Genomic DNA, 11347 nt, shown 5'->3' with positions numbered 1-11347 from the left:
AAACACCATGCATTGATGAAAAATTGATGAGTTGTCTTTGAGTAAAGTTTCAATTCACACTTTTTACAAAGGCAAAGACTTTTTGCAGGCATTATTTAAGGGGAACAAAGTAATAGTAAAATACAGTCCACTAGATTTCAGTTTGAATTTTCGACTCATTTTCGCTTTGGTGATCACAAAAAAGTGGCGTTTCTTTGCTCTAATGTCCTTGGGCAGCAAAAATTACGTATTTAAATTTTCAGCTATGTGGAACTACTGGATAAAACATTATCCCTTTTTAAAGATCAGTGTATAAGTCATACCGAGACCTAAAACAAAATAAGTTAAAGCCTGAAAAAAACTTTTGAACTTTTTTTTTTACCTTTATCGGTAAACATTCTTTTTAGGCCAGATTTCCAATTTTCCCACTTAATCATTCTTCCACTTTTTGGCCCGTTTTTTGACTTGTTTCTTACTTTTTGTATATTTTAGAACGCTTTTAGCCTTTTTGTCAATTGGGTCCTTATCTGTTTCCGTTTTCGCATGCTTTTCATTGTTGGGAATTTTTTATTTACTTGCGTCCAGCATCCAGAGGTTTTTGGCCACTCTCTCTTTTGTTTTGGTTTGGGATTTTACCTGCTTTACTAACCAAAAAAAGAATGTAATCCCCGGTACCATTGCAGTAAATGATAATAATTTGTTTCGTTGCTAGCTCGTAAACTTTATACGACGAATTTGAATTTGAATGTCAAATTCAACTTGTTTTTTGTTTGGGAAAGTCAGCAAAAACCAAATATGAAATGATTACTGAAAAAAAAACCGCTCTTTGCAAAAATTCTAGCCTACAGAAGAGAATCAATTCCATACCATAACATCCGTATCAATTATAAAAGCGTCTTAATGTGAAACATTGCAAGAAAGAAACCTCAATTTCTTGTATATAAAATAAAGAAACTCAATGAATAACCCTGAAATGCAGTTGAGTCTCTATCTTTTGGAACAAAAAATGGCTAAAAGTGATTAAAAGTGGTTAAAAACGGCCTTATCAACTATTCTGCTTATTAACATTAAAACCTTTTTTTCCATTTTTACACCTTTTTGGGCATTTTCCAACTATTTTTAATTTTTCTCAACTTTAAAGAAATTATTTCTACCAAAACGCAATTATTTTTTTTCAAGGTCTAATCACTACAAAAGTTAGCATCTTGTGCTTATTGATTATCATTCTGCATACATTTATGTACTATGCTTTGAGAGGGCAAATCTTTTGACACGGTCGTTTGATTGAGTTGAAATTTCAAATTCGGAAATGCAAAGACCTGCGAGGTGCGAGGTCTGTTTCTTAATATTGATTTTAGGCCCCACCATCCCCATCCACGATCCAGTGGCTTTTGTTATGAATTGGCCGCGAATTGACGGCAAAACCGTTGGATATCTTTTTCAAGAAAAGAGACGAATCACAACTTTAATGGCTTGATTTATTCTGAGCTTTCCTCGTTGTCGGTTTCACAATTGCAAGGCATGGATATTTCCATCTGAATGTTAGGCTCCTTCCAAGAATGCTACTTTGAATACACACTTAGCTCGATGTTACGTACGTACTGTAGCCTGATGAACAATTATTTCAGACAAAGCCCGCGAGAAGCACTTGCATGTGAATGTATCAGCATGCGGCCGAGTCGATGAATGCTGGTGTTGTAGTGGATATTTTCTTGGCAGCCCAACGCTGATCTCTTGGCACCGAGGTGCGTTAATTTTGGCCTCCTCGTGGACCATTTCAAGTGAATTGCACGCATTTATCAAAGTTCAGCCAAACCAATCATCCAACATCACCTAACTTCGTCTCCCTGGGCAGCCTTTTGTACAATGCGGTTCTTTACATCGATGATGTACATTGTACATGATGGGCGAGTCAGAAAGAAAAATCGATCTTTCTCTGCCCCCTGGCATTAAAGTGCCTTTAAATACAGCCAATATGCATTGGCGTTGCACTTTCATTTCGGTCGTCTAACGGCAATGCTTGACTGGGAGTGGGGGGGGGGGGGGGGGAGGGGAGAGGGACAACCTGAAGGACCTAAAGGTCGATCGACCTCACGCCGTCATGCCTAAGATCGGTGAAGCGCGTTTGCCAGAGGGCTTCATTCCAATGTGTGAGGGTGCCAAACGGTCCAAGTGTTCAGAGGCCCATTAAAATCCAACCGAGGGGGCCAACCGAGGATTTGGATATTTGGGAACATTTCTCGTGCTTGGTTGTTTCTGAGAAGTGGACAATGAACAAGGGGTTTTATGAAGTCTACCAATGTTCTGTAACCCTCTCCACCTTCTTGCTAAGTAACCCACATCTCAGTCTACATAATAGTGAACGAACGAACGAACGAAGCGGACGTACCCACACAAATACGTATGCACACTACTAAGTCGGTGTGTACTCGTACTCGTACATACATATAGAAGTAGTAGTAGTAGTAGTAGTTCTTCTTCTTCTTCTTCCTCCTGGGCATGGCTGCTCCAAAAGCTTTTTGGCTTCCTCCTCGATGCACGGGTGCCAAATCTTGGATGTAGTGGCAAACGAGTGCCAAAAGACGAAATGGACTCAGCGCCAATCAAAAAGAATCCAACGAACGACGAGAGAGAAGAAGAAGAAGAAGAAGGAGAAGAAGAAGAGGAGACCAAAGGCAAGTCCAAAACGAGTAGAAAAAGCCGAAGAACAAGAAGACGAACATCCCGTCGGAAAATGAGAAGCCATTGCCAAAAATTCAATATCCAATTGCGACCGGATTAATTTGATGTCGACCAACAGGAGCAGGAGAGAGAGGGCCTCGCCCCTGATTATTAGTCCAATAGAACCGTTTTTGATGCCTGTATCTCCATTGATCATCAAGGGTTAGGGTCAGTTTGTGACGCTTTGTTCTCACGCATGTCGCACATTTTCGAGCGTGTACCTGACATGTATGTATGTTATGCGCCGTCGTCGTCGATGACCATTGTGTACGCAAAGGCACATGTTTCTCCCCTTCCCTGCCTTTTTTCGGATAATATATAGGTGGAAGGAAGGCTCTGTGTGTGTGTGTGTGAGTGTGTACTGTGCTCTGTTCATTACACATGCTGTAGAATTCCTAATATCCGACGTCGATCCCACTACACACTACATTCACCGTTCTCGTCTTCCTTCCTTCCCTCCCTCCCATGCACAGAGCTGCAGACCTACAGACCCCTCTCTCTGTACATAGTCGATTTTTTTGATTTGGCACAAGTTCATCTTTTTGGTTGGCCCCGGTCCAAGTTCTCCCAAAAACTGGTCATACTCAGAGCCAAAGTGGAAACGCACCGACGTTCGTTGAAGCCCCACTGACGCCCTCCTTCGTCACTCGACGAGATGTGAGTATTCTTCCACGGTTGAACCTGCTGCTACTGCAGCACCTGCTACTGGTCCGCGTGCTTTTTTTGAAGGGGATTTGGCGCGCAATTCGCCGTTCGAGAGCTCATCCAAGTTCGAGCGGATCTAAAGCTCCCAAGTTTTTGAGACACTTCATCCTCTGATCGGTGAAGGAGGAGGGAAGGTTCGATTTTTGAGGTAAGGCCGAACTTTTCCGTTCAAGTACAGTCTAAAGCGAGTGCACACACAATCGTTAGTGGGGCTACTCGAGTGCTACTCAAGTGGAACAATCTAAAAAACTCATCATAGTGTGCTCATTCATTAGTGGACCACAAAGGTTACACACCATTTCTGGTGGTCATGGAGGAGGAGTATATGCTCAAGTGGCGGGATTATCAGTCCAACTTTTTCTCCCTGGCTGAAGAGCTCTACTTGAACGAGTTTCTGACAGATGTCACACTCTGCTGCAAGAATCAATACTTCGAAGCCCACCGCTTGGTTCTCTCCGTGTGCAGTCCTTATTTCCATTCATTATTTACCCAGGCTTATCACAGTCACCCACTCAAGCATCCCATCATCTTCCTCAAGGATGTTAAGCCCCTGGAGATGGAACGCTTGCTCCAATTCATCTACTACGGAGAGGTCAAAGTCCCCAATTCAGAGATCGAAGCTTTCATTCAGGCGGCCTCGAGTTTGAACATACGCGGACTGAGTTCGTTACAAAAACCCCGAAGAGATTCAGAAGGCGCCACTTCAACAGCAGCAGCAGCAGCAGCAGCAACAACAAGAACAGCAACAACACCGGCATCTGCTAACCCCACGCCCATTCGTGATGAACAACAACAACAACCACAAACCACGCCCAGCCCCCATGCATCCACCTCGAGACATACCATGCCTCTCGCGGATTACAACAAAAGTTCCCCGCTGAAGAAGCGCAAGCGTCGCCATTCCTATTTCCAAAACACGATCGCTTCGCCACCACCATTGGAGAACAAAGACATTCCCGCCCCTCATCATCCAACCTCCCATTATTCAATACCTTTGGTCCGGGAGCAGAAACAAGAGAAGAGCTTAAATCTCTCCACCAAACGGTCCCCCAATCGGGACGAAGAGCCCGATTCGAAACCCAACAGTATTTCCGGTATGGATCCCCTTGACGAGCAGCAATCTCGGGTGATCTCGTTGAAGCGGGAAGATGAGCATTGCAGGTTAAATGACGGCGAGGAGGAGGAGAGAGGGGTGTCACCACCGCCATCCCAGTATGAAAGTGTGACCATCATCCCCGATCTTCAGTCCACGTCGGCCAACGCCCTCTACCGGGCATCCTCCAATTCCAATCGACCTGCGGCCACGCCCCGAATCTTGCCGCCTAATGAGCCGCGCAAATCGGGGACTTGCTATTTCTGCAAGAAGGCGTTCATGAAGAACAAACAGCTCATGAACCACGTGTGTCCCAAGAAACCGAAGGCAGTCAATCCAGGATCCACAAGTCCGGTGACTGGCGGTAAATAGAAGTCGATCTCTTTGCTGAACATCAATTCTTATGAACACAATATACGTATTATTCGTTCTTTTACCTCCTTTCTTGGCAATGCTGATCATGATTTGTACGGAATGATCTACCCAATTCCGCTTCTTATAAAAACATGCGAATGATTGAAAAAATACAATGCAAAGAATCCTATTGGACGAGGTTGTGAGGTTGTTGTTATTATCATTGACATTAATGCTTAATGCTTAATTCAGAGACGTTTAAAAATGGATGAATACTTTGGTTTGGGAATGGATCAAGACGGTGCAAATCGTACACAAAAATATGGCAATCACAGGGCAATAGGACGTCCGGCAGCTCCTCCTGCGGTTGACACGGTGGTAGCACTACTCTCTGTGGAGTTTGTCCTGGTTCCCGGCTCAAAAATCTCCGAAGCGTGTCGGTTCAACCAGAACACGATGACTAAACTGAATACAAACACAATCACCCCAATGGCAAAGAAACCCGCCTCCAACGAAGGCGCCCCTTTCAGGAAGATCCTTGCGTTCACACTCTTCCAAACGGACTCGGCCCAACTGGAATAGTTCAGAGACTTGAAATCGTAGCCTTCAATGACAAAGGCCGGACTTTTGGACTCCTTGCGGAATGACAAGGTCTTGAAGCAATAGCCGCAACTAACACTCTCGTTGCACGGCTTTTCGCCCGTCCAGTTACTGGGGGCGGATTCGCCTTTGAGGAACATGTAACTGAACACGTCCTGATCATCTGGAGCTTGGCAGTCCTCGAGGTTGTTGGTGAGCTCTTCGACAATCTCGCCGGTAAAATAGGCCAAGAGATGATGGGAGAAGATCCCGTGGAACTGGGTTTTGATATCCACTCCTACGTATTGGGGAAAAGGGTCAATGGGAAAGGGGTCATAGAACGGCGGGGTTTCTTTGTTGGCCACGGCCAGAAACAACGGACAGGCCGGCTTTACCAGGTAACAATACAGCAACTCGTTGACCAAGGTGTAGTTGGCTTGGAACGTGGGCACCCGCGCTCTGGACGAAGAGGCTTTTTCGAAGAGATAGTCGGCCAAGGTGCTGGCCACTCTTCCAATGTGCTGGACTACCTCTTGATCCGGACCTTGATCATGGTCATAATTCAGATTCGATTTGGGACGATCAAAGAGACTGTGGTAATACGGGTTGGTGTATTGGTCATCAAAATCCGTGATAACCATGGCCGGAATGTCTCTTTGGGCCTTCAAAATGGATTGACTCGATGCGGGCGGGAGTCCTTTGCTTGGACTGACTGTGGCCGCACTCAGATCCAACTGATGACGCCGAGCCGCACTCAGTAGATCGTTCAGCAATTCTTGCCCTTGAAATTCAGTGTCCGTATGAGCGAATACCTTCTGGCCGCTTTTTTGATTGAACAACTGCCCAATTTCCACGATCTGATTGATTCGGGTCACATTAAAGAGCGGTTTCTGACCGTGAGGATATTTTTCCGCATCATATTTCCTCGGGAACTGATTCTCAGCCATGTCATAAACCAGCCTTTGAGAAGCCATATAATCAAAGGCCTCTCCAAAGAGGAGGGAAAACAAGATGTTGGACACGTCCCCTTGAAAATCGGGCGGATTGACCGCCAATAATCGCGCGGTCTCCAGAAGCGCCACGATGGAGGTAATGGGTGAATCCGCTCCAAATTCGTTGAGATCGAACAAAGTGATCGAATCCAGTTGAGACGAGACCACGATGACCGATTGGTCCTCCTCGACTATACTGGGATCACTCGTGTTTTCGGCTTTCAAGAACGTGAAGTAACTAAAATCCCCGAGTTCGTCACAGAATTTCACCGGATTCAGCGTGTTGACCAAGTTGCTTCGTCTGAGGCAAGTTTCCGTGGACACGGCCGAGTACATGTGGGCATCCAGTTCCACGGCACACAAAGGCCAATCACGGGCCGAGCCATCCTCGTGCGGTTTATTAAAGGCGTTGAAGCAATCTTCCAACAAGAACTGCGTTGTGTTCTCGTGGCGAGTGAGGAAAATCGGGAAATCAAAACTCTCCAAGAGCATCCCGGAACCGTTGGGATTCCAGGGCGCCTCGTCCGGATCGCATTGCCCCTGGGAATCCCAGTAAAGACTGCTGAGTTGGTTGGGACACGACTGATCATCCGAATATCCATCCGGAGCATCATTGGCCAAGGCCTCATTCATCACAACCACGATCCCGGCAATTTTACCCGAACGCTTCATTCGCTCCACATTCGCACCCGTAAATAAACTGGGCCGCACCACGGCCATATACGGCCAATGCGGGCCCTGTTCCAACATCCAATCCAAGTCGGATTCGGCGAAGAGCACATGCACCACGCCCACATCCCCGCCCATGCTGTTAGAGCATCCAAATTGATGCGTTCCATTGGTGCGACGAAAACAGAAGCCGTGGGTGATGAGCGGTTGATACATGCGATCTTTGAGGCGTTTGCCCGTGGCCAATGCGGCTAAAAGAGCCAGCAGCAAACCCGTGAGAAACCCACGAACTAACATGATGGCAGCACTCAATCACACGATCACCATTGATCCCGGAAAATCCAAGGGGCGGTTCCAGATGTCAAGGCGGACTGATTCTCATCTCCAGATGTTCTTGGAAATCTCTGGGATTCCAAATGCCAATGATAACAACAAAACACCTCTTTTAGACGCTGTCAATCCAAAGACAAAAGACAATCTGAAAAGTGTATCCAAGCCATAAGCAAATCTTTGAAAAATTACTATACCAAAAGCTCAAGTTGCATCAATGGTTATATTTGATTGTGTTGCTTTTTCATCTAAGGCTGGTCAAAATCGAGTTGATGTGATCATCTGAGATTGAGAACAAAGCCAAATTTAACCCTGAAAACCGGCGGATTCGGCCAATTCCAGGCAGGAACAAGAAGGTTGCTCTCAAGAAGGATCCATAAGTTGCGAAGAGGGTAATGCCGGATCGGAATAAGTTATTGATCACTCGGATTCCGGGAACATTATTGTTGAGCCCAAATGAAAAAATGGCCTCGAAAGGATTGCCGGATGAAGTCAGACTGTGGGATATCGACCATGCCAATCTCCAGGATCGAATTGAGGCCAGACGAGAACGGATTTCGAAACGGATCTCGGCCGCCAAACGACTGACCCAGATGATCAAGGTTCAGAATATATTCGGCAGTGGATTGCCCAACTATGATGAAGATCTCGAACCCGCGGGCAATTATGTTCAGGTTCGACAATCAACTGGGATCAACTTATCATTGGGTCTTTGTGATTGTCTGATTTCGTTTCAGTTTCAAAAAGCCAAGACGGAAAAACTGACGAACGAGCTCCTTTCCAATGGATGTGAAATGATGGACAATGTGCGGTTAGCCGCTGACCGCCTCCAGATTCAACATCGAGATCGCGTTGAGAGACGAGATCAGGTCATCAAACAAATCATGGAGCAGGATATCGCGGACACCGAATTGGAATTCGAGCAAATCCAACAGAGATGGCCGGACACAGATGTGGCCAAGTACAAAATCTACGTTGAGGATAAAACCCCGAGCTATTTTGCACTAATATGCAATTATTTCTAAATAGAAATGCTCCCACGGATCTGTTCACGAAGATAATGGAGCAAAAGCAGGCCTGCAATGCTTTATTGGAAAAGCGCAATGATCTCATCGCGGGTTTAGAGGACGAGCTCCAGGATTCTGATGATCAATATCAGGTCTTGATCGAGGAGTACCATGAAAATATATCTGTATTGGCTGCCCGGATGGAGCAGCTTCTACAGACATTTGAGAACATGGCGCGGTCGGAAAACATCAAATTGGAGGAGGCCTTTGAGCGGGAAATTAATGAGAAAAGAGCGGAACAGGATGAGGAGTGGCAAAAAGACTTGGATCAAGTCAAGACATATTCGATCGAGACCATGGAGCAACGTTTAGCCACTCTGCAGAGCAATGAGGAGGAACTTGACCGGACTATCTTGGAAGATGCTGAGGCGTTCACCATCATTAAACATGACCTCGAGGACAAGGTCAATCTCCTGTCCGATCAAGTTCAACTCATATGCTCGGTCAACTCTTTGAACGAGGTGAGATTTGAATTTCTCCTGCTTCATAGTTGCTTCAGAATTTAATTCGTGTCACATTCGATCATCCAAAGGAGCGCCTGGACTACGAAATCCATGTGCTTCGAAAGCACGAAGAAGAAATCGGTTTGGTGAAGGCGGATCAAAAGCGGAAAATTACCTCTCTGCAAGACACTATCAACAAGTTGAAGGTGAGGGTCGCCGAAGTCCAAAAAAAGACCATCAAAGGAGAGGAAGCACTTCACGAGAAGATCGGGGATATCAAGAAACAGTTGCAAAAATTGGAGCGAATGAGCCGCATGAATAGTATGGTCACTCTGCGGAAGCAAAATGATCTTGTTAACATGGCAAGGGACAACAGTTTGGAGAAGATCAAGCACATCGTGGAGAGCGACCAACAACTTCAAAGTCTCTACACCGCGAATGGAACACTGAGAGTGAAACTCTACCTGGAACCACTTTTCAACATAAGAAGTTCCATGAGCTCTTCAAATGCCCAACGAATTAGGCCCAAGACCGCCAATTTAGAGCGGCGAAATCGTCCATCGTCGGATTCTCATGGTTTGCAATTGCGTCGAAGGTCCCCCTCCCAAGAGCAATCATTCGTGTCTGATCGCCGATCATCCAAGGACCTCCTAGATATGAAAACCGCTTTATCCAATCTCGTTCACGAGGCCAGTTTCTTGGTGGAGGAAAATCTGAATCTCTTGGTGGAGGCTGACGATGTGACCCCAGACGAGAAGAACCTTTTTAAGCTCGATTCGATTCTGAATACCATTGGAGTACAAGGCGAGGACGAGGTCCTGGATGTGATCCAAAGCTTTGAAAAGAATCCCACCGTTTCCATGAAGGATAACGTTCTCAAGGTGATTCGGAAGCACATCGAACAATCAAAGCGGACGTCTGACCTCAGGGTATCGCCATTGACACCGGGTTCTTTGTCCAGCAGTCGGGGATCTTCTGCCCGTCGAGTGGCCCACTTGTACGACAATCTTCCGGACATGATCCGAGATTGGACCAAGATGCGCGAGAGTTTCAATGAGTTTCAATCGTCGGAGCGTTCGGAGATGATCAAGAGCCTCAATCAGGATTACAAGGTGGTCCTCAAGATAGAACAATTGGACAAGGAGCAAGTCAAACTTGACCGTCAAGTGCGGGAATTGGCAGACATTGCCAGGAAATTTGGCTACTATGGAGACTTGGAATTTTCCGGTTGCTGATTTAAGTGCCTCCTGAAGCGAGTTTTTAACGCAAACGCTCGTACCTCTGAGTTGAAGCTTGTGGCCAATTGGACGTTGCCCAGAATGAGCATTCGCTCACCAATGTTACGAGAGCATTTTCATACCAATTAAAGTCCAAGCCCCTAAATCCGAGGTACGAGCTTTAAAAAAAACAGGCCTTTGAGTACTGGAAGAGAAACTTGTAAAATTGTAGTAAGTGCAAGAATTCGATAATAACTGTTTTTTTCTGACGTCCTTACTGCTAGCGGAGCGTTGAATATCGGAAAAATATAGAGCGCTGATTAAAAAAAAACAAACTTGACCAAGTGTGACTTCATACCAGCTACAGAATTAATGCATCATATTTTCTGTGAATATTAGAGGGAATTGTTGCAAACATTTAGTACGGTGCTATCAACTCTATCATTCAGTGAAATGGGAGTTCTTCTCCTATGCCATTGTTTGATTCTTAGAAAGAACACTTGCCTAAGCTCTAAACATCAACTTTTCTTATCAATTCGCCTAAAGTGAGGATAGATTGGTGCAAAAAAACACGAGATAACTCTGCTTGATGCTCATAACATAGTTTACATTATCTAAGTTTATGCTACAAAACTCATCCATGCAAACTTGACACTACCATGCACACATAAATTTCATGCAAGAACGAGAACCATCTCATCAATTTCTATTCCTTGGATAGGTCTGCTACAGTTCCGGGAAACGTACTGAAATGTCGTCTGAGTTAAGGGTCATGAAGGGCGTTTGACCCTTGGCCATGAACATTTTTCCTGTCGTCACAGTTCTGCTAGTCAAGGGATCGGCAAATTTCGCCCTATCAACGACGTTTTTGAAGTGGCCCCAGATGACGAATAGGATGCACAAAGCCAGGAAGACTCCCAGTCTTTAGTCATTATTGCTGGAGGAGTTCATGTGAACGAGTATGGTCATCTTGAAATGTCCATTCCGTTCAAAGGCCGTGAACCAAGCCTACCAAGCAACCAAAAAATGGTGTTCATGCGACCCAGGTCTATGCTGAACAAAATGCAACGAGACCCATTTTAACTGCGTCAGTGTCTTGAAGCAATGGGGAAAACCATACAATTCCAACAGGTCGAAATGGTTACCCCTGCTGAAGTTCAGGTCTGGAACGGGAGAGGCTGTAGGAATCCTCTCTCTC

General features: G+C 45.5%; 3 protein-coding genes across 3 annotated transcripts; 2 read left to right on the top strand and 1 right to left on the bottom strand.

Moving 5' to 3' along the window:
• The first annotated feature begins 3414 nt into the window (after positions 1-3414).
• Positions 3415-5025, top strand: LOC131893012 (protein tramtrack, alpha isoform-like). The gene has a single exon (XM_059242919.1). It carries the CDS (start codon positions 3716-3718, stop codon positions 4868-4870), a length of 1155 nt encoding a protein of 384 aa, XP_059098902.1. The 5' UTR covers positions 3415-3715; the 3' UTR covers positions 4871-5025.
• Positions 5026-5037: 12 nt separating this feature from the next.
• Positions 5038-7533, bottom strand: LOC131893010 (nicastrin-like). Its single transcript, XM_059242917.1, has one exon. The coding sequence runs from the start codon at positions 7387-7389 to the stop codon at positions 5182-5184; it is 2208 nt and encodes a 735-aa protein (XP_059098900.1). The 5' UTR covers positions 7390-7533; the 3' UTR covers positions 5038-5181.
• Positions 7534-7667: 134 nt separating this feature from the next.
• LOC131893011 (dynein regulatory complex protein 1-like) lies at positions 7668-10717 on the top strand. The gene is made up of 4 exons (XM_059242918.1): positions 7668-8096; positions 8160-8383; positions 8452-8950; positions 9022-10717. The coding sequence occupies exons 1-4, from the start codon at positions 7818-7820 to the stop codon at positions 10165-10167; spliced, it is 2148 nt and encodes a 715-aa protein (XP_059098901.1). The 5' UTR covers positions 7668-7817; the 3' UTR covers positions 10168-10717.
• Positions 10718-11347: the final 630 nt, after the last annotated feature.

Source organism: Tigriopus californicus, chromosome 2, assembly GCF_007210705.1.
Source record: "Tigriopus californicus strain San Diego chromosome 2, Tcal_SD_v2.1, whole genome shotgun sequence".
Lineage (NCBI taxonomy): Eukaryota > Metazoa > Arthropoda > Copepoda > Harpacticoida > Harpacticidae > Tigriopus > Tigriopus californicus.
This window is presented reverse-complemented; position numbering and strand designations above follow the sequence as displayed.

Excerpts from the sequence above, each read along its gene's own strand:
- LOC131893012 (XM_059242919.1), top strand. The coding sequence starts at position 3,716 with ATGGAGGAGGAGTATATGCTCAAGTGGCGGGATTATCAGTCCAACTTT.
- LOC131893010 (XM_059242917.1), bottom strand. The coding sequence starts at position 7,389 with ATGTTAGTTCGTGGGTTTCTCACGGGTTTGCTGCTGGCTCTTTTAGCC.
- LOC131893011 (XM_059242918.1), top strand. The coding sequence starts at position 7,818 with ATGCCGGATCGGAATAAGTTATTGATCACTCGGATTCCGGGAACATTA. Across the intron at positions 8,384-8,451 it reads CCGGACACAGATGTGGCCAA|AAATGCTCCCACGGATCTGT; the intron begins GTACAAAATCTA and ends ATTTCTAAATAG. Across the intron at positions 8,951-9,021 it reads CGGTCAACTCTTTGAACGAG|GAGCGCCTGGACTACGAAAT; the intron begins GTGAGATTTGAA and ends GATCATCCAAAG.